Raw genomic sequence first — 23,214 nt, 5'->3', positions numbered from 1 at the left:
GTCCTGGCTTCTACTAAGACCCAAGGGGCAGGGAGTTTCCAGAGCAGGCAGGACCAGGCCACCACCTCTCATTGCTGAGGCTCCATTCCTGGGCCCTGGTATCCTTTGTGACCTGTGCCTCTCCATCCCCATCATAAAAGCTCTGGCAGTAGCTTCTGCCCAGGGCATATCAGATGTCCCTTGATCTGTTCCCCGATATTTGGTCTACCTGGGGTCTCTCCCCAGCTTCTGGCTATTGTTGAGTCTACTTTGTTTCTACCACTGCCCAGTGGCCTCTAGTCACCCCCACCTGGTCCTCTGAAAATGCAGAGCCCCAGCAGTGTCTCTGACCATCCTCTCTACCTTCCTTTAAGCTTCTCCCTCATCGGCCTCATGGCTGGCTCTTCTTTGGCCCTGCCTGTGGGGCTGCTCCTGAAGGGACTGTTCCTACAGACGGCGGGCCTGGCCCAGCCTCCCTGCCTGTTCACAGGCCTTCCTTTTCCCCACAGGCCTCCACCGCCAGCCCATTGTCGTTCGCCACCAAGCCAGGAATGCCGCACCACCCAACGGCCCCCCTCGGGCTCCAGGCCCCCACTAAGGCCCTCTTGGTGGCAGAAGCACTTCAACTCCCAGAGTCCTGCAAGTCCAACCCGTGGACCTGGAGCCCTGGAATTGGCTGAGGGTGCAGCAGAGAGCTATGCTGCTTTCAACCCAGCGTCTACCCCAGTGCTCAGAGCTGCGCGTGCCTGATGTCAGGGGCACTGGGCCTGACACTCCCCTGGTGCCTCTAGTACTGCACTTTGCCCCCAGGGTCTTCTTTTCCTAAAAGGTCACCAATGGTCAGCTCAGGGCTGGGAAAAATCATTTCCAGCCTTAGCCTATACAGGGCCCCGTAGGCCTTCTGTCACTAGGCCAGAAGGACAAAAGGAGAAAGCGACTATTCCTTCTGTTTTTCCCCTTCCATTTTGCAGCTCTGTGGTCAGCTGTGGTCTGGAAGTATCCAGACTTAGGGAGCTCCAGTACCCTTCCAGTCACAGATCATATTTTACCAGGAGCAAGGCCCACCTAAGCCTGGGCCCCACCCAGCTGTGCCCCGGTGATAAGGGTAGAGGAGAGATGCCATGCCACGCTTACTGCCCTTGGCCCTTTCCACTCTAGGCTGACTCTGTTCTTGTCGAGGTGGGCAGAAGGGTAGAGGTTTTCCCAGCCCCAACCCCAGGATAGCTAGAGAAAAGGTGTGATATCAGCATCCTCACTTCCTTTCCACAGCAAGGGTTTTTTTTTTTTTTGTTTTTTGGGTTTTTCTTTTTTTGTTTGTTTTTTTGGCAGGGGACAGGGGACATGGTGGTCTTAGCTATTTTCTCAGTCTCCTGCCAGTTTCTTCTCAGCCCCTGGAGGGGAATACAGGGAGCCACTTCTTTTTGTACATGTACCACCTCCCTTCTCCCGTGTACATAAATCCCAGACCTTCTTTCTCAACAAAGGCTTGAAGCACCAGGCCTGACTCTGTCTCCTTTTTCTGAGTGTGGGGGACTAGGATGGCCATTTGGCCTGACCTGAACCGTGGAGACAGAAAGGAGGCTGCATGGAGATGCCCCCTGCTTGGGGGAGGTGAGGGCAAAAGCTTGGGGAAGGGGAACCGGGCTGGGTGGGCTCCAACCACACAAAGGGAGGCTGGCCTGTCATGAGACACTAGTGCTCTCTGCTGGCCACACATGCACCTGCCCAGTACCCAGCCTACCCAGCAATATATGGAAAAGATAAAAGAGCCACTGGCCATGTTATAAATATTATTTAAAAAACAAAAACAAAACAAAACAAAACACACATACACTGGGTCCCAGGGCTGAAGGAAGGAGTGGTAGAGCCCGAGGGCCCGGGCAGGCAGGAGCAGGTACTGGTGCTAGAGGGTAAGGACCCCACCTGTCACCAACCTGTCATTCTTCCCTAGAGGCCCCTTCTCACATTTCTCTACTGGCACCACCCACCCCACACGGCATACCAATCTCTGGTCTGGGGCTGAGGGCAAGGACTGCACTAGTTGCCCGGGAAGTGGAGGACCCTTAAACACCACAAGCAACCTCGGGAGGTGCCAACAATGGTGTGTTGGGGGTGGGGTTACTTGAGGAAGAGTGGACACAGACCAGACTAAGAAAGGAGTCTAGTGCAGATGGTGAGGGTGACCTAGGATCCACAGCCTCACACAGACCCGAGGCCGAGCAGCTCGTCGGGTCACTGGTGGTCATCCAGCTGCTGCAGGAGTGTCCGCCGCCGTCTTTCCAGCTCACCCTCGCTCAGCTCACTTTCCGACGTGTCCCAGCCCGTCTGGTGGAGCAAAGGCACAGCTCACCCACAGCCTCCCCCGAGGGCCACGTGAGGTCTGGAGAGAGTGCTGACTAGGTTGGGGTCAGGTGCCTGCCTCTCACCTTCTCCTTCTTGATTCCAAAACCTGGGGAGCGGTTGGGGAGTTCTGCCCGCCGGAGCTCCCTGTCCTTGTCCTGTTCTGGTTCTTTCTCATCACTCTCCTTGCCAGCTTTCTCCTCAGGGTCTGTCTCGCTCTCAGGACTGTTCTGTAAGAGCCCAGAGCCCGCCTGCTCAGTTCCTGTGAAGGACAGCCTGGGAGGCGGCTGAAGAGCTCTCTCAACATGGCAGGGCCCTGGGTTGAAGTCCCTTCTCTACGCACCGACTTGTGTCTTCTCTTCTTAGTTTTCTTTTTTGGTTTCTTGGCTTTCCGAAGGCCATGATCTGGAGATAGAAAATGCCCAGTAAGTCTCACAGGAGGAGGGAGGGCTCATCCCTTTCTCTGCCATAGACCTCATTCTTTAGACAGGGAGCTATCTGAGGAAGTCTCTCAGTCCAGTTTTCCTTCCTTCTTCCAGTTCCTGCCTGGGCAGGGATGGGACATTCTTCCTACTCGGTCCACTCCACCTCCAACCTCAGGGCACTGGCTGGGCTCCCCAGGGACCTTCTCTCATCTGAGTCAACTCTCCAGCTCTCAACTGCTTACCTGATCCAAGGAGAAGGCGAGAAGATGGGGAACCCCGTCCTCCAAGGGCAGCACCCCCACTTTCAACCGAGTCAAGTGAGGAAGAGGGCTCAGAGCCTGACTCCGAGGGGTTCCGCCTTCTCCGTTTGGGGGGTCGGAGAGACGGCGGGGGCAACTCCTCCTCTTCCGACTCAGAACCCTGGGCAGATCAGCAGATACATGTCAGGGCACAGGTTCTCTGGCCTCCAGAAGCCCTCAAGTCTAGGAACTGGGGACACAGAGGTGGATCCAGGGCCAAAGGAATTTTCAAATCTCACTCGAGGGGGAGGTGATGTAGGGAAAAAACAAGAAACGTGGTTCCTATTTCCCTAAGACAGTCCAGCCTCCCTCCACGTCCCTTCGGCCCACCAACTCACTGATGGCGAATGGGAACGCTTTCGATGGTGCTTCTTGCCCTTTCTGCCATGTTTTCGGCCTTTGGTGTGGAGGTGCTGGCATTCAGTCTGGTAGAGGCAGAAGGAGCGGTGAAGGCGGCACCAGCGTTAGCCCCAGGAAGGACCCTGCACCCTAAAATCTGATTTTGCCTCCTCCTCTCAGGCTAGGGCCTCAGGCTTCTCCAGGACACTGTCAGACCTCCCCTGGTTGTTCAGGGAAAGGAAAGCCCCAGGGGAAGGAGGAGGCCACTGGAGTCTCTGTTGAGCTGGACTGGGTGTTCATAATAAGCCTTGGACAGGGGCAGGGGGCCAGAAGCTCTGCCTCACCTCCAGTACCTGCAGGAACTCCCGGAAGAGCCGGATCCGCTCCGACTCCAGGGTGATCTGCTCAAAGGCTGAGTCGCACACAAAGCGCTCACGGACCTTGAACGGGAGAGCACTGCTGATCAGACCAGCCCCGGCACGGCACGGACACCGCCATGAGCACAGGGCAGGGCTGGGGCAGAGGAAGGAAGGGAGCCGAAGCTGGCCGCGAGCTGTGCTATGACTGGGGTGGGCCCCCAGTGGTGGAGAAGCACCGCTGCCCTCAGGACTGAGGGGGTGGTATTTGGTGCCAGGCTACGGCCCTGACCTCTTCCCAGGCAGTGCCCAGCTCCAGAGCAGGCACGGCCTGCCTCAGCATGCTTCGGAAGGCAGCTTCCCTGCGCCGCATCCTTCGCGCCTCCTCCTTCTCCCGCTCTCTCTCCCGTGCCTCTGCTTTCTCCAGCAGCTGAGGGCAGAAAGGACGTAGAACTGGGTCACCCAGGAGGGTGGGTGCCCAGGCCCCACTCAAGCACACCATAGGTCGAGGGAAGCTGGGGTCTGAGCTCCTGTTGCCATCCCCTGAACAGGGGGTACGGTCACACGGGGGCAGTGAATGAGAAGGAATGGAACGAGACAAAGGGATGAGTTTGAGAATGGAGCCCTGGCTACAGCCCCGCCCTGCCCGGCCCCTCACACTATTGAAGGTCAGCTTGATGTTGCCTGCGTCCAGCGCAGCAGCCCTCTTGTCAAAGCTTATGACGTGGGCGAAGTCCTCAAAGGCTGTGTTCACCTCCACGCAGAAGCCCCGGTCCTGTGGGCACAGTGGCACATGAAGCAGGGGCCAGCACGGGCCTGAAGCCTGAAGCTGGCCTCCAGGGCTGGCAGAGGGTCAGACTACAGAATGCTCTAGAAGTCCCCCGGCCTCCAGAAGAGACCCGCAGGACTCAGATGCACTTCTGAAACCAAGCTGTCCAAGTCCTCACCATCTGATGATTAAGCCTCCCATGCCTACCCTTGGTTTGGATGTCCCAGGGAGCTGGACAGGGGCGGGGGGAGGGGGGGCGTTGGGTCACATGGGGAGGGGGAACAGGGTGTGTGTGTGCCATGTCTGCTGACTGATGCCTGGGTTTCTCACAATTAATTCTTTGTTCCTTGGGCCTAAGGCCAGGCCCCAGGGGGGCCCTCCTGCCGCTCAGTAACTTCCTTGCACTCTCAGTCAACACCTGCTGGCCCCATCCTCTGGCTCAGTTCTGGAGTGCTTACTATGTGCCAGGTACCATTCACTTCGCATACGTTATCGCTTTTAATCCTCAGTATCGAAATTTAAGCATAGGTCCTGGCCTCCTAATTTTATGTGGAAGGAGAAACCAAGGTTTAGAGAAACTAAAGCGCTTGTCCATGGTCTCACAGCTAGTATGTGGCTGACAGAGAACTCCACCCCAAGTCCTTCTGACACCAAAGCCCACAGATTAAAGCACCACACCCACAGAGACCCCTCACTCCACGGGGGAAAGAGAGGCCATCGGGTGTGCCTCTCCAGAACACTACTAAAAATACCTTCCCTTCTTGAAGCACCCTGGGCCAGGCTCAGGGCTTCACATCTCTGCCTCCCAACACCTTAATAAAGCAGAAGCTTAGGAAAGTTATCTCACTTGGCCCATGTCAACCTGGTGAAAAGCGGAGCCACTGGAGTTGGAGTCGGCTGGGGCACCAGCCCAGGTCCCTCCCCTTCCTTCCACACCGCACTCACTTGCTCTGGCTTTCGTGTCCATGCACAGCGCGCTTTTCTTTTCTCTAAGTTCTTATTTGAATTCCAGTTAGTTCACATGCAGTGTTGTATTCGTTTTCAGGTGTACAGTATAGAGAGCATGCTCTTGTTTATTCCGAGAGCACTTCCTCAACCCATGCTCCAGCCCTTCTTAAACACACCAGTCTCTCTCTCAGGGAAATGAAAGCTCTGATCTCACCTCTCCACTGGCTCCTTCCATCAAGCTCATACCTCGCTTAACCAGGAACATCCTGTCCACCCTGCTCTCCCCTTCCTCAAGCTAACAACCTCTGCTTCTTTCCCTTTGACTCAAAATCTTTAAACGGAGCACGAAAGGAAATGAATACACATTTATTGGGCCTACTATAAGCAAGACACTTACAAATACTACCACTTCTCACAACTGTGCACAGAAATTATCTCTATTTTGCCGATGAAGAAACTGAGGCTCAGACATTCTATAACTTGCAGAGATCTCAACCAGTAAACAGGCAGGAGTCACCTGACCCTAAGGTCTGTGCCGTACCTACTACTCTACCCTCTTCACAGACACTACTTTCCTAAATGTGCTCATGTCCTCCTCATAGCCAACTCCAAGGGCCCCTTCTCAGTCCTCATTTGACTGATCAGTCCTTGCACCTCTGCTGCTCACTTCAACACTGTCCTCCTGTCTCTGACCTCTTTTAGTGCCTCTCTTGCATGTGGTGTTCCCTGAGAATAGCATTTAGTCTTTTCAATCTACACCGTCTCTAGCAATCTCAACCCCTCCCTCCCTCCTGATTTCAGACCCGTAATTGACTGGATATTTTATAGAAACTTCAAATTAAGCAGATCCCAAGAGGGTTCATTTCCTGTGAGCTAACCCCCCTCCCCACCCCTACTCCCATGGATGTCCCAGGCCCAGATCTTCTGGCTTCCAGCTGTTCCAAGTCCAAGGCTCTTTGCATTATCCTATTGGGTGAGAGGTGCCCTCACAGTCTGCAGGGCTGGTGGATGGCCATAGAGACTCCTGGGCTCCTCAGCCTTCCATAGGCAGGAGCTCAAAAAGGGGCAACAGAAAGGGTAACTATCTAAAGCAGCTTCTTTCTCAGGAGATGTGGCCAGACAGGACTCAGCGAGGACCGGATTCCTACAGGCCTGTCAGCAAAGACTAGCCACTCCGTGGCTAAAATGTAAGCATCCAATAAAATTTAGCTCTCCCGAGATTAAATATTTATACTTTACATGATAATCCTATTTAAAATACGGTATTTGCTTTATTCCTCCCTGCCCCAGGTTACTTTTGAGACTAATTCCCCAAATGGAATTTCTATTTTCTCCAGCCTCTCTCTGTCCATCCTACTTCTGAGTGACTTTAACCTACTGATTTTAAACTTCCTTTTTTTTCAACAGCAGAAACATTTTTTTCAACAAAAATCTTACGTAGAACCTCAATATATAACAGAGAAGCTGCTGTACTTAGAAACAGTAGAAGGAGCATAAAGTCCCTCCCCTCACTCAGCTCCCCTTCCCTGTCCCAAGGTGCCCCCAAGGAAACTCAGGGGGGTCTCAGAGACACAGCTGGAGCACTACCGCTCTCCCTCATCTGTTTTCCCTGTGGAGTTCTAGCTTGTCTTCCACCTAGATTACCTCCGGACTGGTCTCCCTGCCACCTCCTGCACCTCTAACCCCGCCTCCAGAGTCCCATGCTGCTCTAAGCTTTCTACCAAAGGGCTCCAACAGCAGGGGAGAGAAGGCTGGGGTGAGCCAGAAGAGGATGGCTCGAGCTCAAGATGTGTTTAAACCACTTGCCACTAGGACTTTCAGTGTCCCAAAGCTTCAAATACTGTCTTATCACCATCAATCCCTAAGGACACAAGCACTCAGTCTGAGAGGTACTACTCTACACTCACCCAGTGGCTTTTCCGGGACATCATCTGACCCTGGCTCCTTGTAACTTATAAGATAAAAATCCAACTTTCTTATTTTAGCATTCAAGGCATTTTATACATAGGGCTCTACTTCCAAACTGGGGTGTGTGGTTCCAGAGAAACAGAGGAAGCCACAAGACCATATGGTATGTCTTACCTAATGGTAAGTAACTTTAAAACATTAAGTTTATATTAAAGAGAGAAATAATGTGGCATTAAGATGCAACACCTGAATCTGTAAAGCAAAACACCGGATTTCAAAGAAATGTGTGTGCAGTGGGACATTCCTAGCTTTGGTCTCAGACCCTTTTCACCCCAGGTACCAAGTTATTCCCCTCGGTAATTAGGTGTATGTTGGTGGAAAACTCCCCCATTTTTTAGATGAGGAAACTGAGGCTGAGAAAGGTTAAAGAGCCTGCTGCAGGTCACACAACTAACAAGTGTCAGTTAAGCTAGACTTGTGCCCCAAGTAGTCTGCCTCCACGGTGCTGCTCCTAACTGCCGGGCATACTGCCTCCCCAGTGCATTTGCATGCTCTTAACTTCCACAAAGAAATAGGCTTTCCTTAGGTTTTCTCCTTCTGAAACAAAAGGCTCTCTTATAGTGTCTCTATCACTTCTCTACCTTTGATGGACACAGACATTGAGAACCCTCTCTCCAGTGTCAGACAAGCAATGTGCATGCACAGCAATAAATGGCAGCTGAACTCGCTGCCACGCCAGGGAGGTGATAAGGAGTGACGACGATAAGGATGACATGCATGGCGTCTCAGCCTGGGTCCACTGAATGCCTTGCAAAACCAGCCAGTGCTGCCAGATAATCCACATTTTGTTTTTTTGAGAGAGAGCGCGTGCGCTGGGGGCCGAGGGGCAGAGGGAGAGAGAATCTTAAGCAGGCTCCACACTCAGTGCACAGCCGATGCAGGGCTCAATCCCACAACCCTAGGATCGTGACCTCGGCCGAAATCAAGAGTCGGATGCTTAACTGAGACCCCCGGGTGCCCCAACTATCCATATTTTTAAAAGAACTGAAGACTCAGATTTTTATGTGCAACCTCCCAGTTTTAAAATATTAGCAACAAATTTGAAAGTTTTCTAAAATACTGTACAGGCCAGAAGGAACACATCTGTGAGCTACCAGTTTATTATCAGCTGTGCCATGGCCTAATGTGCCGTGGCCTCTCCACTCCCTTGCCTCTGCTCCTGTAATATCCTATGCCCAGGACCTCCATCCTTCTCCACCTACTTGTTCTTAAAGGTATAGTTCAAATGTCAATTCTTTGGGTTCCTGTCTCTGTAATAGCGCTTGCCCCTCTGTGTAATAGGTGTCATGTCTATCTTCTATGAGATAGGAAGGCCATGAGCTCCTTCTAGATAGAAATTGTACCTTACTTATTTCTGTGTCCCCAGTGCACAGTAAGGGATCATAGTAGATATCTGCTGAACTGAGCTGCAATGCTCCTACAAAACAGGACTTATCAGGAAGTCCTGTCCAGAGAGTGTGCCCTGCACCCAGCTTGCATCCACCCACAACCCCAAGCCTCCCTCACCTTAAGAATGTCCTTAATGATCTTCTTCTCATCATGGAATCGTGCCTTCAACTCCTCCACATAGAACTTGAACAAGTCCAGAGGGGTGGAGCCTGCGGGGGAGGGAGGGAGGGGGGCCTGGCGGGCGGCAGCTTCCCAAGGCCTGGGGGTGGGGTCGAGGACAGGACGAGGGAGTGGGGGTGCAGACAGGCTGGCAGGGCAGGAAGCCAGGCTAGAGAAGGGGGAGCCTGGCTGCCTTACCCGGCTGGCCCAGCATGTTGGCAAAGCGGACATCAGTGCTGACCGCTGGGTACAGCTCCATCCAGGTGGACATGGAGTGCAGCTGCCCTGTCTCATGCAGCTCATCCAGGAAGGTCTGAGCAGAGAGAGGCCAGTTACAGGGAGAGTGAGACAGGGAGAGAGGCAGAGCCAAAGACACGAGGAAGAGAGGAGATGGTAGGGAGAGGTAGGAACAATCCAGATTGAGGAAATGCAGGCAAAGGAGGCAGAGATGAGGAGATACAGATGGAGAGGCAGACAGCAATGCAAATGCAGAGAATGTAAATACAGACAGGAATGAACTAAAACTTGAGCAGAAGCTGGGCTAGAAGGCAGAGAAATAGAAACTTGTCTGGAGCATGTTCTTCCTGTAGTTTTTGCTTTCAGCTTCCCAAAGTGATACATCTCAGTAACCCGCCACCACCACCGCCACCTCCAAGCTGGGGGACAAGCTAGCTATGCCTATCTGGCTCCCTACCAAAAGGAAATGAACTTGGCTGAGCTGCCAAGCTATGCCTTTAGGGTGCTCTCTGCTGGCAGTTTCTGGGTGGTGCATACATCTAGTCTCCCTAGAGGAGCAAGGCCCAGAGTTGAGGGGACACAGCAGGAGCAGAACTGCAGGCACAGAGAGGCCTCGTGGAGGTGGGACAGGACGAGACACAGATGAAACAGTGGGCCTAGCTGAGAGGAGGCAGGGCATGGGCAAAGAGGTTATGGTCCAGAGCAGAGCAGAGTTCCAATCTAGTGGGCAACAAAGATACCTGGAAGGCCTCCCGGTTCTTGCGTTGCTGACGCCGCTCCCGAAGGCGGGCCCGCTCCCGCTCCTCCTCCTCCTCCCTCTCCAAAGCTCGGATGTGCTCCTCAAAGCAGATCAGTGCATCTTCCTTGTCCATGTCTAAGTGCAGGGTGGGGGGGGAGGCTCAGCCTGTACCGCACTAGTGGGACACCCTCACAGACCCCAGCACCCCCAGTGTTCAAGGATGCTGCCTTGGTAGATGCCAGGGTCACCCAGGATGGTGGGCAAGAGGGCCAGAGGGCTATGTGGGAGAGGTGCTGGAATGGTGGTTCTGGGGGAGGGTTCATTCATGTAGAAGAAAAAAATTAGCATGTATTCAGCTCTTGTGAATTCAGTTACTGGAAGTAATCATATGAAACCAGTAATCTCAGGATCTGAGGTTTTCTAGAACTGGGAATCAGTCAGACTCTGATGCAAGTTCAGAAGATAAATTTCTGATATTACCAGTGATTACAGGCCAACAACAGCTCACTGTAACACACGTGACCAGTTAAGGCCCACAGTGCCATGACAATTTAAGACCATATTCACATGAGTTATAAAAATCATCTCCTGGTCTTCTGACACTTATCCTAGAGCTCTTCCTCCAAGGACATACAATGTCTAGGTCAACAGTGGACACCAGAGGGGAGGAGGGAGTGACCCAGCATTCTCCATCTCCAGTCTGGAGAGTGGGGTCCCAGGTCTGTGAGGAAAGGGGAAGGGACAGGCAGGAACGGACACCCGGGCTTACTCTGCAGCTGGTGGTCCTGAGCAAAGCTGGGGTTATCCATGAGGTACTGCTGGGCCTGGGACCATGTGGTTTGGAAGTTGACACTACTCATCCCATCCAGGATGCTCTTCAGGGCCTGGATGTTGCGGCGCCGGAGCTGCTTGGCCTGTTCCTGGGGAGCCACAGTGTCAGGGTCAGGGTAAGGTAGGATAGGTCGGAGCTACTCAAGTGGGCCTGGACAGAGGAGCATTCAGGGAAGGCAGGTAGCTAGGGAACCTAGGAGGGCCAGACTCCAGACTTTCATGCTCCCAGAAAGGGGAAGGGGCACAGGTTACAGACCAACCCCTCATAGATGCTTTCTTGCCCTCCCGTACCCAGGCTATAGGCCCAGACCAGAAACAGGGAGATGTGCAAGTGCCATACCAGCTTCTGAGTAAGGAGCTGGGACCCTGGGACAGTGGAGAAATGAATGGCCAGGGTCCATAAGGATGCAAAGACATGAACAATCTAAAGTGAGACAGGCTAATGGATCCAGCCAGTGACTGTTACCTTCTCCTTCTTGGCCAGGAAGAAGAGGACATCATCATAAACCTCTTTTCGATCCCTCTCAGGGACCACAGCCCATACCTCCAGCTCCCCAAAGGTCTGTTCTGCCCGCCTGTGGAGTATATGGCCCATGGGTAGGTAAGCAGGGAACAGAGACCCTGGGCCCGCATGTTCTCAGGGTTCCCAGGCCCCACCCCAGCCACGCCCCCTGACCGGTAGCGGGTGGTAGAGGTCATGCGTTCGTGCTGCTCCAGGAAATGCTGCAAGGTCTGCTTGGCCTCCTTGGCCCTTAGCCGGGCCTCTTCCTTCTCCTCCTTCTCCCGCTGCGCCTTGTAGGCATTGAATGCCTGCTTTTTCTCACTCAGTTTGGGCAAGGCACTGGGGTGGAAGAGGGTGGGAGCGGGATGGGGATAGGGGAGTCAGCCTGAACCACCCTGCACAGCCACCAAGCAGGGTCATGGCAGACAGATCTGAGTGAGGGGTCCATGCATGGGCACAGCAGGCTGCAAGGAGGCAAAATGGGTCTCTGGGATGAGGGGAGGGGTGGGAGGCAGTCAGGGGAAGACTGGGCTCCAAGACACTGCTAACACTGGGCCCTTTTGCTCAAGGTACAGTCAGGCCTCCACCCTTTCCAGCCCCCTCACCCCAATTAATTCAGTTCCAATCAATTCAATTCAACAAGCATTTATTGAATATCTCATATCAGATACTTTTCCCCTCCTCCTCCAGGAGGCCCTCCAGCTTCTTTTCCCTACACCCTTGCCCTTCTATCGCTCTCCTGACTCAGGCCCCCTTGGGGCCTGAGTATTGAGCTGGGCTTCTCAGGGAGGCCCTAGCCCAGCTGCTCTCACAAACACAGTCTGGAGGGCCTGGCTCCCTCTGCCCAGGCCTACCTGTAACGGGGGTCGGTGACCACCATCTTCATGGCCTGTTCCCACGAGGCGTTGGAGGGGACAGCCTAGAATGGAGCAGGCAGGGGTCACGGGGCCTGCCCACCTCCAGCCCCCTCCAGGCCTACCCTGGGAGCCCCACCCCCGCACCTTGTCCCTCAGCAGCTCCTTGAAGGCCTGCTTTGCTTTCTCCCGGTTGCTCCAACTGAGGCCAGACCTCTCTGGTTCTGGCTTTGATTCCTCTTCCTCCTGCTGCGGTGGCTGATGCTGTCCAGCAGCACTGGAGGGCAAAGGGGACTCAGCCACAGCATCTCCCAGTCCCCACAGTTTCAGTGCCCTATGCGATCAGCAGCATACCACCCTCTCCTGGCTCCCCAGAGCAGCCCTTTTCTGCCCTTCAGAGGCCAAGCCCAGATCTTCACACCCTTCCCAAGAGGCCTGGCAGAATTCAAGGGTTGAACTAGGTTGGGAGCTCGAGGCCAGTATCTGGAATGTCTCAGGGGGCAGCCCTCACCTGCTGGGGCCCTCCTCCGGCTGCTGCAGAAACCCTTGCTCCACAGGCTGGGCAGCCTCTGACATATCACAATCTTCACTGCCACCTGGCTCAGGCTCTAGAAGGCCCAGAGGCATAGGGGTGGGGCCGGGCGGCACTGGTGGGGGCTCAGGCTGGGGCTGAGGTGGCTGCGGCTGCTGCTTCCTACAGATGAGCCAGAAGGGCAGTGTCCACAAGTAGAGCAGAGACAGGGAGAGTCGGACCAGCTGGTCTCTATCCTGCGAAGTACTGGGGCCAGAGCAGACCACTCCACAAGGAGACTGACAGCTGGCTCTTCCACGGAGCAGGGACCATGGAGAGAGGGTTCACTCCCACCCCTCGGGTGGCCCCCAAATTTGGACGGATAGGTGGGCAAGTCACTCACCCTGCAGCCTCTTGTTTGACTAGAGCTGCAATGGGAAAAGATAACGTGGTCACAGGGTGGCAAGTGCCACCCCCCAGAACCACAGCCCAGGCCCACCCCCTCCTCACCCTCCAGGTCATCCAGGTCCTTGGGCCGGGTCCAGCGAGACTCCTTACTCTGGTTGTTATAGTAGTAAGGTTTGCCCGTGTCTGACTTGTACTCTTTCCAGGGACACTGAGACAGCAGCAACTGCAAGAGGATGGGCAGAGGACATCAGTGGACTGGGCATGCCCTCTAGCCACAATTGGGGGAGCTAAGGGGATCCAGTGAATAGAGGACGTAGGAGTTTTTAGTTACCACCTGGCCTGGCACAACATGGGGGAAGGTAGATTTCCTGAGATCCTAGGGAGGTTGGGGGGTGGTTAGGGATCTTGGGATCAGAGGAACCATGTGTATGGTTAAAGACTCAGGGGAAGCCAAGAACTTGGAGGGGTCAGGGCAGCTGGAAGGAAGGGCCAGAAAGCCCCGCTCAGGACCTCTGCCTTGGACTTGAGCACGCTGGGCTTCTCCCACACGGACTGCTTGTCGTCAGCATTGTAGTAGTAGATGCGCCCATCAGGGGCCACATGCTCACTCCACAGGGCCCTCTGAGGAGGGGGGGGGGGCACAGAATGGTGGTCAAGGCTCCTTTCCCAAAGCTTCTCCTCCTCACCCCAAAGATTTAACCATCAGCCCCCCAACTTTCAGCCTTTCAACCCAGAGACCCCTGAGCTGGAAGAACTCACCGGAGGGCCTGTCCCAGCCACAGCAGCTAGAAAAGAAGCCAAAGGAAACATTAAGTCCTTGCTCTAATCCCCATCTTATCCCACCTATTCCTCCCTTACTCCAACCCCAATAAATATCCCCTGGTCCCATCAACATCCCAGGCCCCCTGGCATCCCAACAGGCATGATCCAGGGTGGGCTCTAGTCCATGTTCCCCTCTCCCCTGTACCCCCCAACCTCCGAGCCTGGGGTGAGCAGACCCCCAGAAGACTCACAGCTGGCTGTGTCCGCACCCGGAGCCGTCTGCCGAAGAAAGAGGAGGGGGAAGGGTTGGGGCCAAGCCCAGTGGCCCCCAGGACCCAGGCCATGGGGGATGAAGAAGCAGGCCAGGCCAGGATCCATGTGTCCTGCTCCCAGAGACCTCTGCTCCCTAATAGGCATCCCCCACCCTCTGGGGCCGTGGCTCTAGGACCCTAAGGGGAACTGCATAGCAGCTCTGTTGTCTTCCTCAGGTGACAGTATTTTGTTGAGTCAACCTCTGAGACCCCTCTTCCATAGTGGATGCCAAATGCCACATCCTACCCAGACTCTACTATACTGAGCAATGGCACAAGAAGGTACGGTGAGATCCCCAGGTGCCGTTTCTTCCTTCAGAGACAAAGAAGATGTGAAGAGGGGACTGTATTCGAGTGTCCACAGTGCTAGCTCTGCGACAGTAGTGTCAGCCATGAATGTGTTCCTTAAGGAAGCTGGGCACGGCGAGAAGTAACAAGAGAGAATGTACATGCCGCTGGGGATGAGCGAGAAACTAGAAGAGCAGAGTACATGGCTGGAGAGGAGGACTTGAGTGTGGGGAGTGCTGCCAGGACCAGGGTGGATCCGATGAGAAGAGGGAAAGAATGGAGGCCATATCCCTGTACTTCAAATCAGACCCACAGGGCTGCAGTGCAGAGCCTGCTTCCTGCAGGTCCCCAGTGCTTACCGCTGCGGTGACAGGCACCGCTGGCATCAGCATTCCTGGCATCATGGGAGGTACCATTCCTGGTATCTAGGGATACAAAGAAGACAAAAACCAGCTACCAAGGTGAGGGCAGGCACAGGCTAGGCAGGCTCCTGAGAGATCCCATTTGGGGCCATGACCTTCACATGGGCACTCCCTCAAACAATCCCTGGCTTCTGGGCTCTCGGCCTAGCCGAAGAGTGTTCTCCAGTCATTCAGCAGACAAATCCTCATTGGCCTAGCCAAAGCTCCTTCTCTTCTCCCCTTACTTTCTGAAGTCCAGATGCCCACTCTAACCCCTACCCCCAGCTAGGCTCACAGGTTTTCTGAGGCACTGGTGAGGAGAGAGGATTGATTACCTGTGTGAGTGGTGGTGGCGCCCCCATTGGTGGAAGCATTGGGGGCATGATGCCAGGTGGCATTGGGGGGATGGCTGGCGGTCTCTGACTCATGGGAGGTAGTCCCATCGGAGGAAAGGGTGGGGGGATTCCTGGAGGGGGCATCTGAAAACGAGGAAAGGAATGGATACTGAGCAGAGAAGGCACTGCCTTGACCTATCAGGGAATATCGACTTGTCTCCCACCCTTCTTGACCCTCCACCCCAGCTCTGAGGCAATTTCAAGGCTTTAGTTTGAGAAGCACAAAGCATAAAACTGCCTGCTCCTCACCACTGAGAAAGACTGATAACGGGGGGGGGGGGGGGGGGGGAAGGGAGGGGGAGAGGGTCTTCTGGGTCTAACAAGCAAGCACACAACTTCTTCAGAGGTAGGGAAGGGAGAGGGAAAAGGGAAGTGTAACTGCCGCCAGACCGTGGCTGGAAGGCTCCACCTCCTCGCCAATTCTCCCCAAAGAGGCCTCTCAGAGTAAGGGCCACAAGGCAGGACTCCAGGTATCCAAACCCCCCAGTCCCCTGCCTCCCATCCCTTTTTCTCCAATTCTGTGTCCACCAGCCGCTATTTCAGTCTGCCTTCTGTGGCGTATTGAAAGAACAGAGATAAGGAGTAGTGAAAGAGAAAGGCAGCCCTGCCACGCCCTCACACTAACAGGGTCTTTTCCCTTCCACTTCTCCTACCCCAGCCCCACTGCATCCCAAGGACAAAAAGACAAAGGGGGAGCTGTCAGCTTTATGGACTGGATGCTTAACAGCAGCTCATCCCACCCCAATGCCCAAGCAACACCACCCCTTTACCAAGGGCAGCAGAGGGGGCATTACACAAAACCGTGCTGGCGAGGCAGCAGCGCTAGGGACTGGGGAGCTGGGGGTTGCAGGCTGGAAAAGCCAAGCCCAGGGAAAGACATGAAACTTACGAAGGGTGGTGGCATCATGGGGGGCCCCGGTGGGAAGGGGGCAGGCGCTGCTGGGGGCCGGGGACCAGAATCGGGAACCGACTGTTGAGGGAGAGAAAAGTCATAGGACCCAGGATGGGCAAAGAGATGGGCTTTTGCAGAAGGGAAGCAGAGCGGTGAGGATGAAAAAGGAGCACAAAGTTCAGAGAAAGGGTCTCCTGGCCCAGTTTCCTGCCCATGCCCAGCTCTGAGCCCTGGCTAGGTCTACTCTCTTCCACCAGCCAAGAGCCAGCGGGCCATGCCCCTTCAATAGTCATCTTTAGGGGCACCTGGGTGGCTCAGTCAGTTAAGCATCCGACTTCAGCTCAGGTCATGATCTCACAGCTCGTGAGTTCAAGCCTCGCATCAGACTCTGTGCTGACAGCTCAGAGCCTGGAGCCTGCTTCAGATTCTGTGTCTCCCTCTCTCTCTGCCCCTCCCCTGCTCATGCTCTGTCTCTCAAAAATAAATAAATGTTAAAAAAAAAACTTTAAAAAAAAGTCATCTTTATTTTGCCAAAGCCACAGAAAATTTGGAGGCAGCTGTACCGCAGGCACAGACTAGCTCTTCCCAAGGCTTTTCATCCATTCTCCCGTCTGTGGGCAAAGGCTGAGCCTCCCTCAAACCTTCAGCAGAGGCCTCTCATTCCCAAAGTATCCCGGGAGGAAGTGACCTCTTTTCCCATTCCCCTACCTGAATTCACCCAGTTAGATTCAAACCCAAAGCCCTGTGAACAGTCACTATGCCTTCATAAGCACTAGCCTCCTCTCTTCACTGCCAGCCTCCTACAACTGGCCTCATCTTTAGTCACTCGCTCACTCTGAGACCTCCCACTCCCAATCACCCCCTCCTCTTTAGCTCTACTCCCCCTCCCCTATAGATCCCAAACCCATCTCCTGTGGCTGATACTCTGAACAGCCTAGGTCTCCCTGTCCTACACCTACCGGCTGCCACATCCCATCCTTCAGTGGTTGGCTTAAATATCACTTGCTCTAAACAGACTTCCTGACTATTTAAAGCAGATCCCTTCCAATTTATTCTGATTCCCTTCTAAGTTTCTTGGTGCGTATAACAGTTTTGTAATTATTATTATTATCCCCTTACTAAAGTGTAATAACATTCCATGAGAACAGGGATCATGTCTGACTTGTTGAAAGCTGGACTCCTGGTACCTGATAGTGTCTGGCACATAATGGGTACTCAATAAACATTGAATGAATGTAAAGAACAAATGAAGGAACAAACACCCCTAATTCTGAAAATTCATTCTATAAATATAGCTCCACATGGCCAAAATTACGTATGTGTTTCCATTCCATATTATTCGTAAAAACAGACTGGAATCAGCCCAAATATCCATCACTAGGTAACTATGAAATTATATGCAAACATACAATGGAATACTATATAGTCATAAAAAATGAAGATGCTCGTTATCTTGATAGGAGCAATCTCTAAATACGTTAATAAATGGGAAAAAAAAGCAAAGTACAGCAAAGTTGGATCATTTGTATGAAAACTGGAGAGAAAAGATGACATACAAGAAATCAGTAGAAGGGGGACAGAAGTGGGAAGGGAAATTTCTCACTGTATGTATACCCTTTGTAACCATGTGATTATACCCCCTATTCAAATATATATATATATATATTTTTTTTTTTTTTTTTCAAGTGAACTGAGGCTTGGAGATGCAGCCAACAGCCCTGCCCTTCCTCCTTTTTGCTTGAAGGTTAGAAGGTGTCAGGGAGGAAGGAGTTCTATGGAAAGGTGGTAGCTGGCTGAAGAGGAGACACCTCACTGCTGCCCAATTTCCCTACTTACCCAATGACCCCTATGCCAAGAAGGCTCAGCATTTAAAGATGTTTTTTAATCTCTACCTCTAGCAATATCTGTCCTTCCTTTTTCCGCTCATCTTGTCCTAAGGAGAAAAGGGCATAAGCCAAACTATTCCAACTTGAATCACCTCTTTCAGTGTTCACCTACTCTGGCCCTGTATTCAGACCTGCTCCTGCTCGTGACTGTCCTTAGCGTGAAAAATCAGAAACTAATCAATATGGGAGGAAATCCATTTCTCTGTGCCACACTGGCCCTGGGAGGTCTGACCTCCCAGATGCTGCATAACCATCTTTGGGCCCTCCTAGGCTCAAGTGGCCCATCTGAGATTGGCACCACCAACCATACAGCTGTCTAAGATAGAAACCAGTGAGTCATTCTCCACACCTCCCTCTTCCTTGTCACTATGTCATGGAGTCCTGCTAATTGTGCCTCATACACATTTCTTGAATCCATCCACTTCTCTCCATTTCCTCCTCCACCCTACCACCCCTTTTTTTCATCCAACCTCCTGTAGTAGTCTCCTCACATCCGCTCCAATCAGCAGCCATAACAAGCTCATCAAAATGCACCTCAGACCACGTTACTCCCTGCTTAAAATTCTTTGACGGCTCTCACTGTTCTCAGGGTGGAGACCAAAACCCCTACCCAAGGCCTGGAAGGCTGTGGGAGGTTTGCTGTGCCAGCCTCATCCACGCTGAGCTCCTGGGTTTGTGCTCCATCTGGCCACCCTCACCTCCTCTCAGTTCTCCCATGTCAGGCATGCATCTTTGCCAGGCACAACTTCCTGCCAACCCCATACACCTAGCCTACAGGTCTCACATCTGTCAATCACCGCCTCCTCAGGAAAGGCTCCCTCCCAACCCAGTGGACCAGGCTAGTCAGAGCCCTCTTTTACATGTTCCTGTACCATGTACCCTCCCCCTTTAGCAATTACCCACTGGAATTTTACAGTTTTTTGCACAATGCTGATTGTAGGATTGTTTTAGGTGGCACTAATAAAATCCAAATGCTGACACTTAAATTATGATACTTCATCGATTTTAAGATGTTATCTGTGGGGTGCCTGGGTGCCTCAGTCAGTGAAGGGTCCGACTCTTGATTTTGGCTCAGGTCATGATCTCATGGCAGGAGATCAAGCCCCATGTTGGATTCAGCACTGGGTGTGGAGCCCGCTTAAGGTTAAGACTCTCTCTCTCTCCCTCTCCCTCTCTCTTTGCCCCTCCCATACACAGGCACACATGTAGTCTCTCAAAAAAAATTTAATAAAAAAGATGTATTTTGACAAGAAATGTTAAAATGTGAGTCTCAGAATCAATGAAATTATCTGCTGCCTCCACTAGACCTTAAACTTTAAGGGGCAGGGACTTTGCCTGTTTTTGCTCACTCTGATATCCTAGCCCCACTGTATTTTCCTCACTGTCCCTGACTGGCACACAGTAGGTGTTTATGTTTGTTGACTTAATGACTGAATGGTCTTGGCAGGTACCACAAAACACAGCCACTGGTAAGGCATGGTAGTTACTCAGGAACACAGAATGGCAGATCTGGAGGGTCTTCTGGCAACCACCCAAGGTAGTCTCCTTTCTCAGATGAGAAAACCAAGGGGAATTATCAGTCCCATACCCCGCCTGTCAGGGACAGAGCCAGGACTGGATCCAACCTGCCCTCCAGTCCTATCTTCCAGGCACAGCCCTTGCCACAGGAAACAGGTCTGTTTTTTTTCACTCTAGCATATTCCCCACTCCCCCTGTGGTTAAATCAGCAAGGATCCAACGTTTCCTTGAGGACTAGTGATGACTCCCTATTGCTCACCCCACAGAATCCTACCTAACGTTCAAAGCCTTTCAACAACGCTCTTTCACTCTTCTTGGTTCAGCCTGACTCCATGGCTGCCCTCCTCTTTGCACAGCAATTGTTAGGTTACGCCATGTGTTCCTCTCATTCCACGGTCTCTGTTCAAGATGATTCAATCTTCACCCCCTTCAGATTACCTTTATGATTATCCTCCACACATATACACACTCCTACCTACTTGCGTCCCCTCAGGATAAATGCTGCACTACATGGCACCAATGACCTGCTACTCTGTGGACGTTTGCTGGGTGTTTCCCACGGGACTGCCCATCTCCCTATTCAGGAGATTTCTCTATATTCAGGGATTATGTTTTCTCCTTTTAAGCCTCCTCTTGAGTGTCTAGTCAGAGCCCTGCATACAAAGTACTGTGATCAAATGCAGGCTCATCCTTCACCTTATTAGATTTTTGCATACTGGAATATCCTAAACAGGCAAATGTGTGCATGTGTGTGCATATGCTCAGGTACATTTGTATAAATTCTCTGGGTAAAGGCAGCCTGTGATGAGAGGGACAGAGGCTGGCAGAGGCTGTCTATATGGCTGGGGAAAGGGAACTGGAATCAAATACTAGCATGGGAAAATCTAAATAATAGAAAAATGAACTGTATATGACCATCTTTAACTTGGTATATGTGCTGCCGAAGCGAGCACTGACCATCTTTAACTTGGAATGGAGACCCCTGGCCGGGATCCAGATGCTGGACTGTTTTGGACAGTTCCCGCAGAGGACAGAGCAATGGAATGAACATAAATTACCATGGAAATTCCAAAGCCCTCCCTTTCTTCAGCTTCCCCTGTGCAATGTGTATACTTTCTTTCCTGAAACACCCCTGCCCCTATCTCACTCAGTGCCTGTACAACTTTGGGTCTTATTACACTTTGGGGTGAGACTCTGAAGTAACTCGTGTGAGAGAGGGATATAGGAAATGGGGCTAAAAGAGATCGAGATCCTGTGTCTTCCTGGAACACAAACAGATTTGTGGGCTGGAGAGATATGATGAAGAGAAAATTGATCATCTGATCATCATATGTTCACCTGGGCCAGTGGAATCACCCCCCCCCCCCCCACCTCAAGGTGCAATCAATTCTCAGACTTCACATCTAAGGGGCATCTCAGAACTAAAGATTCAGAAGAAAGAATAAAAAGAGAAAAGAGCAAAAATGGAGAGACAGAAGGAAGAGCATGGAAAGAGGGATTAATATCATCTAACAGCTAATATTTATTGAGTGCTTATTACGAGCCAGATACCATGCCAAATACTCATTTAATCCTTGCAACCATCTAAGAGCTTATTATTATCCCCATTTTATAAATAAAGAAACTGAGGTTCAGAGAGATTAAGTAACTTGACCGAGGTTCTAAGAGATTAAGTGGCAGAGGCAGGTTTGGAATCCAAGCAGTCTGACCCCAAAGCCTGTGCTTTCAACTACTCCACCGAGCTGCCTCCCAGCAAGGATGGTGGTGCCACAGCTATTTCCTACAAACGGATTCTCCTGTTTTCTTTTCACCCCAGTTCACACACAATCCTGAAGGTTGGCCTGGTCTGACTCACTCCCTAACGGGATTTGTGTTGGAAAACGAAAGCTGGAAGGCACACCTCTCAGAAAGAGTAGCTATCATCAAAAAGAAAAATGCCATGGAGGCTGAGACCAGCTGACTACCCCGCAGTCTACCTGCCTCAGCTGCCCCAAACAGCACGGGCCTCTCCCTGTTTTCAAGACCATCCTAGTCCCCACTCCTCTATACCAGCCTTAGCATTCCTACTCCCCAAAGAGACTGGCTGTCTCACTAGAAAACACCTTCCACTGCTTCTCTCTGATCTGCCATCCCCTCAGGATGAAGACCTCATTCTGGTCTTCATTTTCTTGGGTTAGGTCTCAACCTCCTCTGTGACTTCCAGAGTTCTTCCGTCTCTCCAATAGGATTCCAGAGGCGCTGCCTAGCCTGCTCCAGCCCTGCACGCTTTGTGCCTACCATCCCCCCACATCCCAGGGGATTTTCTGCAGCCCCAGCTGAAGGCCTCGCCTCCATCTTCAGCCTTCTTTCCCTTGCTTCCCCACATCCTAGAACCCGTTCTCCTGAACTCTTCCCTCAAGAACCACCCCATTTTGAAGCTGGAAAAGATCTGGGGTACCATTCTCATGCATTTTCCTTGTTTCTTTTTTAAAAACCGATGGGAAATCTGAGGCCCAAAGAAAGGTAGTGACTTGCCCAAGGTCACACAGAGTTGTTACACAGTTTGTTGATGGCAGAGTCGGGGTTGGGACCAAGGGTCCTCTGCTTTCTCGTTTCTTGGACTATCCAGCACTGGATGGGGGCGGAAGCCTCTCTTTCCTCAGGAGACAATGCCCCCTCCTCACCTCGGGAGACAATGAGGGGGAAACGAAAGAGAGGGGGGTCTCCAAGTGGTCTTACGGGGTATCCTGGCCTCCAGAGGAAACAAGCACTGGGTCTGGGGAGGGGCGTGTTGCACGCCAAATATCCCAGGAGGGGAAAGTGTGGCCCCAGCTTCCCCCTTATTCCTCGGTTCCCACATTCCCACCCCCTCTCCGACCTTTCTCCAGAAACCCACCCTTCACTTCTTCCCTTCCCCTTCCTCACCCAGTACCGCAACTCACGTTTCACTCAACCCCCCTCTCCCCTCACCCCGCCATCCTCCATCATGGCCTCCCCGCCCCTTCTCCCCCAAATCCCTACTCCCCTCCCCCTCCCAGGCTCCCTTTCCTAACCCCTCATGCCCCTCGCCCTCCCCCGGGGTCCCGGGTACCCCCGGCGGCCTCCCCGCCCCCCCGGCCCTGGCCCGAGCCGCCGGGGGCGCTGTGGGACCGCCCCGGGCCCCTCCACCCCCGCGCGGGGACGTTACCATGCCAGAGCCTCCGAGCAGCTGGGCCGGCTCGGCCCACCCGCCAGTAAAAGCCGCTCTGATTGGTCGGGCCGCAGCCGGGAAGGCGGGGCCAATGGGGGGTCGCACCCCTTGGTGGCCGGGGCTCCGGTCGCGCCCGCGGACCAGCCGGCCCTGCACCGGCCCGGAGCGCCCGGCCCGGCCCCGCCCCCGGCGCGGAGAGCCTGGCCCCGCCCCCGCGCCGCCAGGTCCGGGGGCCGCCCACGGGGGGCGGGGCGCGGGGCGCGGGGCGCGCCTGCTCCGGGCTCTGACTGGCGGCTCTAGCCGCCCAAGTTCGGCTGCTCCGGAGGCCAGAGCGCGCGTCCCGGGCCAGCTCCGCTCGCGCCGGCAACTCTCCTGCCTTCTTGCCCTTCCCGCCCGGCCGCCTCCAGACCTGGGCGCGTCGCTTCCCGGCGTTAGCCGTTCGGCTGGCGCGTCCGTCCCGCACGGGCGCTCGGAGCGGCTGGATCCCGTGCGCTCGCTCCCAGGACCGGGGGGCTGGACCGACGTATTCATTCTGACCG

General features: G+C 53.3%; 2 protein-coding genes across 16 annotated transcripts in view; one reads left to right on the top strand and one right to left on the bottom strand.

Moving 5' to 3' along the window:
• FMNL3 (formin like 3) overlaps positions 1 to 1,476 on the top strand; it is a 53,919-nt gene extending 52,443 nt beyond the window's left edge. For all 7 annotated transcript variants that reach the window (XM_045465872.1, XM_045465874.1, XM_045465871.1 and 4 more), the window contains one exon: positions 489 to 1,476. In XM_045465872.1, coding sequence (XP_045321828.1) covers positions 489 to 577 — 89 coding nt within the window. In that variant the 3' untranslated portion in view covers positions 578 to 1,476. The remainder of the gene's footprint in view (positions 1 to 488) is intronic.
• Positions 1,477 to 1,755: 279 nt separating this feature from the next.
• Positions 1,756 to 22,847, bottom strand: PRPF40B (pre-mRNA processing factor 40 homolog B). 9 transcript variants are annotated; one of them, XM_045465858.1, is made up of 26 exons: positions 22,673 to 22,847; positions 16,100 to 16,180; positions 15,151 to 15,294; positions 14,774 to 14,839; positions 14,067 to 14,094; positions 13,813 to 13,838; positions 13,564 to 13,674; positions 13,156 to 13,276; positions 13,049 to 13,073; positions 12,646 to 12,828; positions 12,282 to 12,411; positions 12,135 to 12,199; positions 11,455 to 11,619; positions 11,245 to 11,353; positions 10,717 to 10,867; positions 9,949 to 10,082; positions 9,170 to 9,284; positions 8,930 to 9,021; positions 4,397 to 4,513; positions 4,031 to 4,168; positions 3,736 to 3,822; positions 3,382 to 3,468; positions 2,987 to 3,164; positions 2,663 to 2,724; positions 2,406 to 2,549; positions 1,756 to 2,304 (listed from the first exon to the last, which is right to left on the bottom strand). In XM_045465858.1, the coding sequence occupies exons 1-26, from the start codon at positions 22,673 to 22,675 to the stop codon at positions 2,212 to 2,214; spliced, it is 2,655 nt and encodes an 884-aa protein (XP_045321814.1). In that variant the 5' UTR covers positions 22,676 to 22,847; the 3' UTR covers positions 1,756 to 2,211. The 9 variants fall into 9 exon arrangements, with proteins under 9 accessions (XP_045321814.1, XP_045321815.1, XP_045321813.1 ...); XM_045465859.1 differs by having other exon boundaries at positions 3,727 to 3,822; positions 13,204 to 13,276; XM_045465857.1 differs by having other exon boundaries at positions 3,727 to 3,822; positions 22,673 to 22,846.
• Positions 22,848 to 23,214: the final 367 nt, after the last annotated feature.

This window comes from Leopardus geoffroyi, chromosome B4 (genome assembly GCF_018350155.1).
Source record: "Leopardus geoffroyi isolate Oge1 chromosome B4, O.geoffroyi_Oge1_pat1.0, whole genome shotgun sequence".
NCBI classification, from domain to species: domain Eukaryota; kingdom Metazoa; phylum Chordata; class Mammalia; order Carnivora; family Felidae; genus Leopardus; species Leopardus geoffroyi.
Note: the sequence above shows the minus strand (reverse complement) of the source record. Positions and strands in the feature narration are given on the sequence as shown.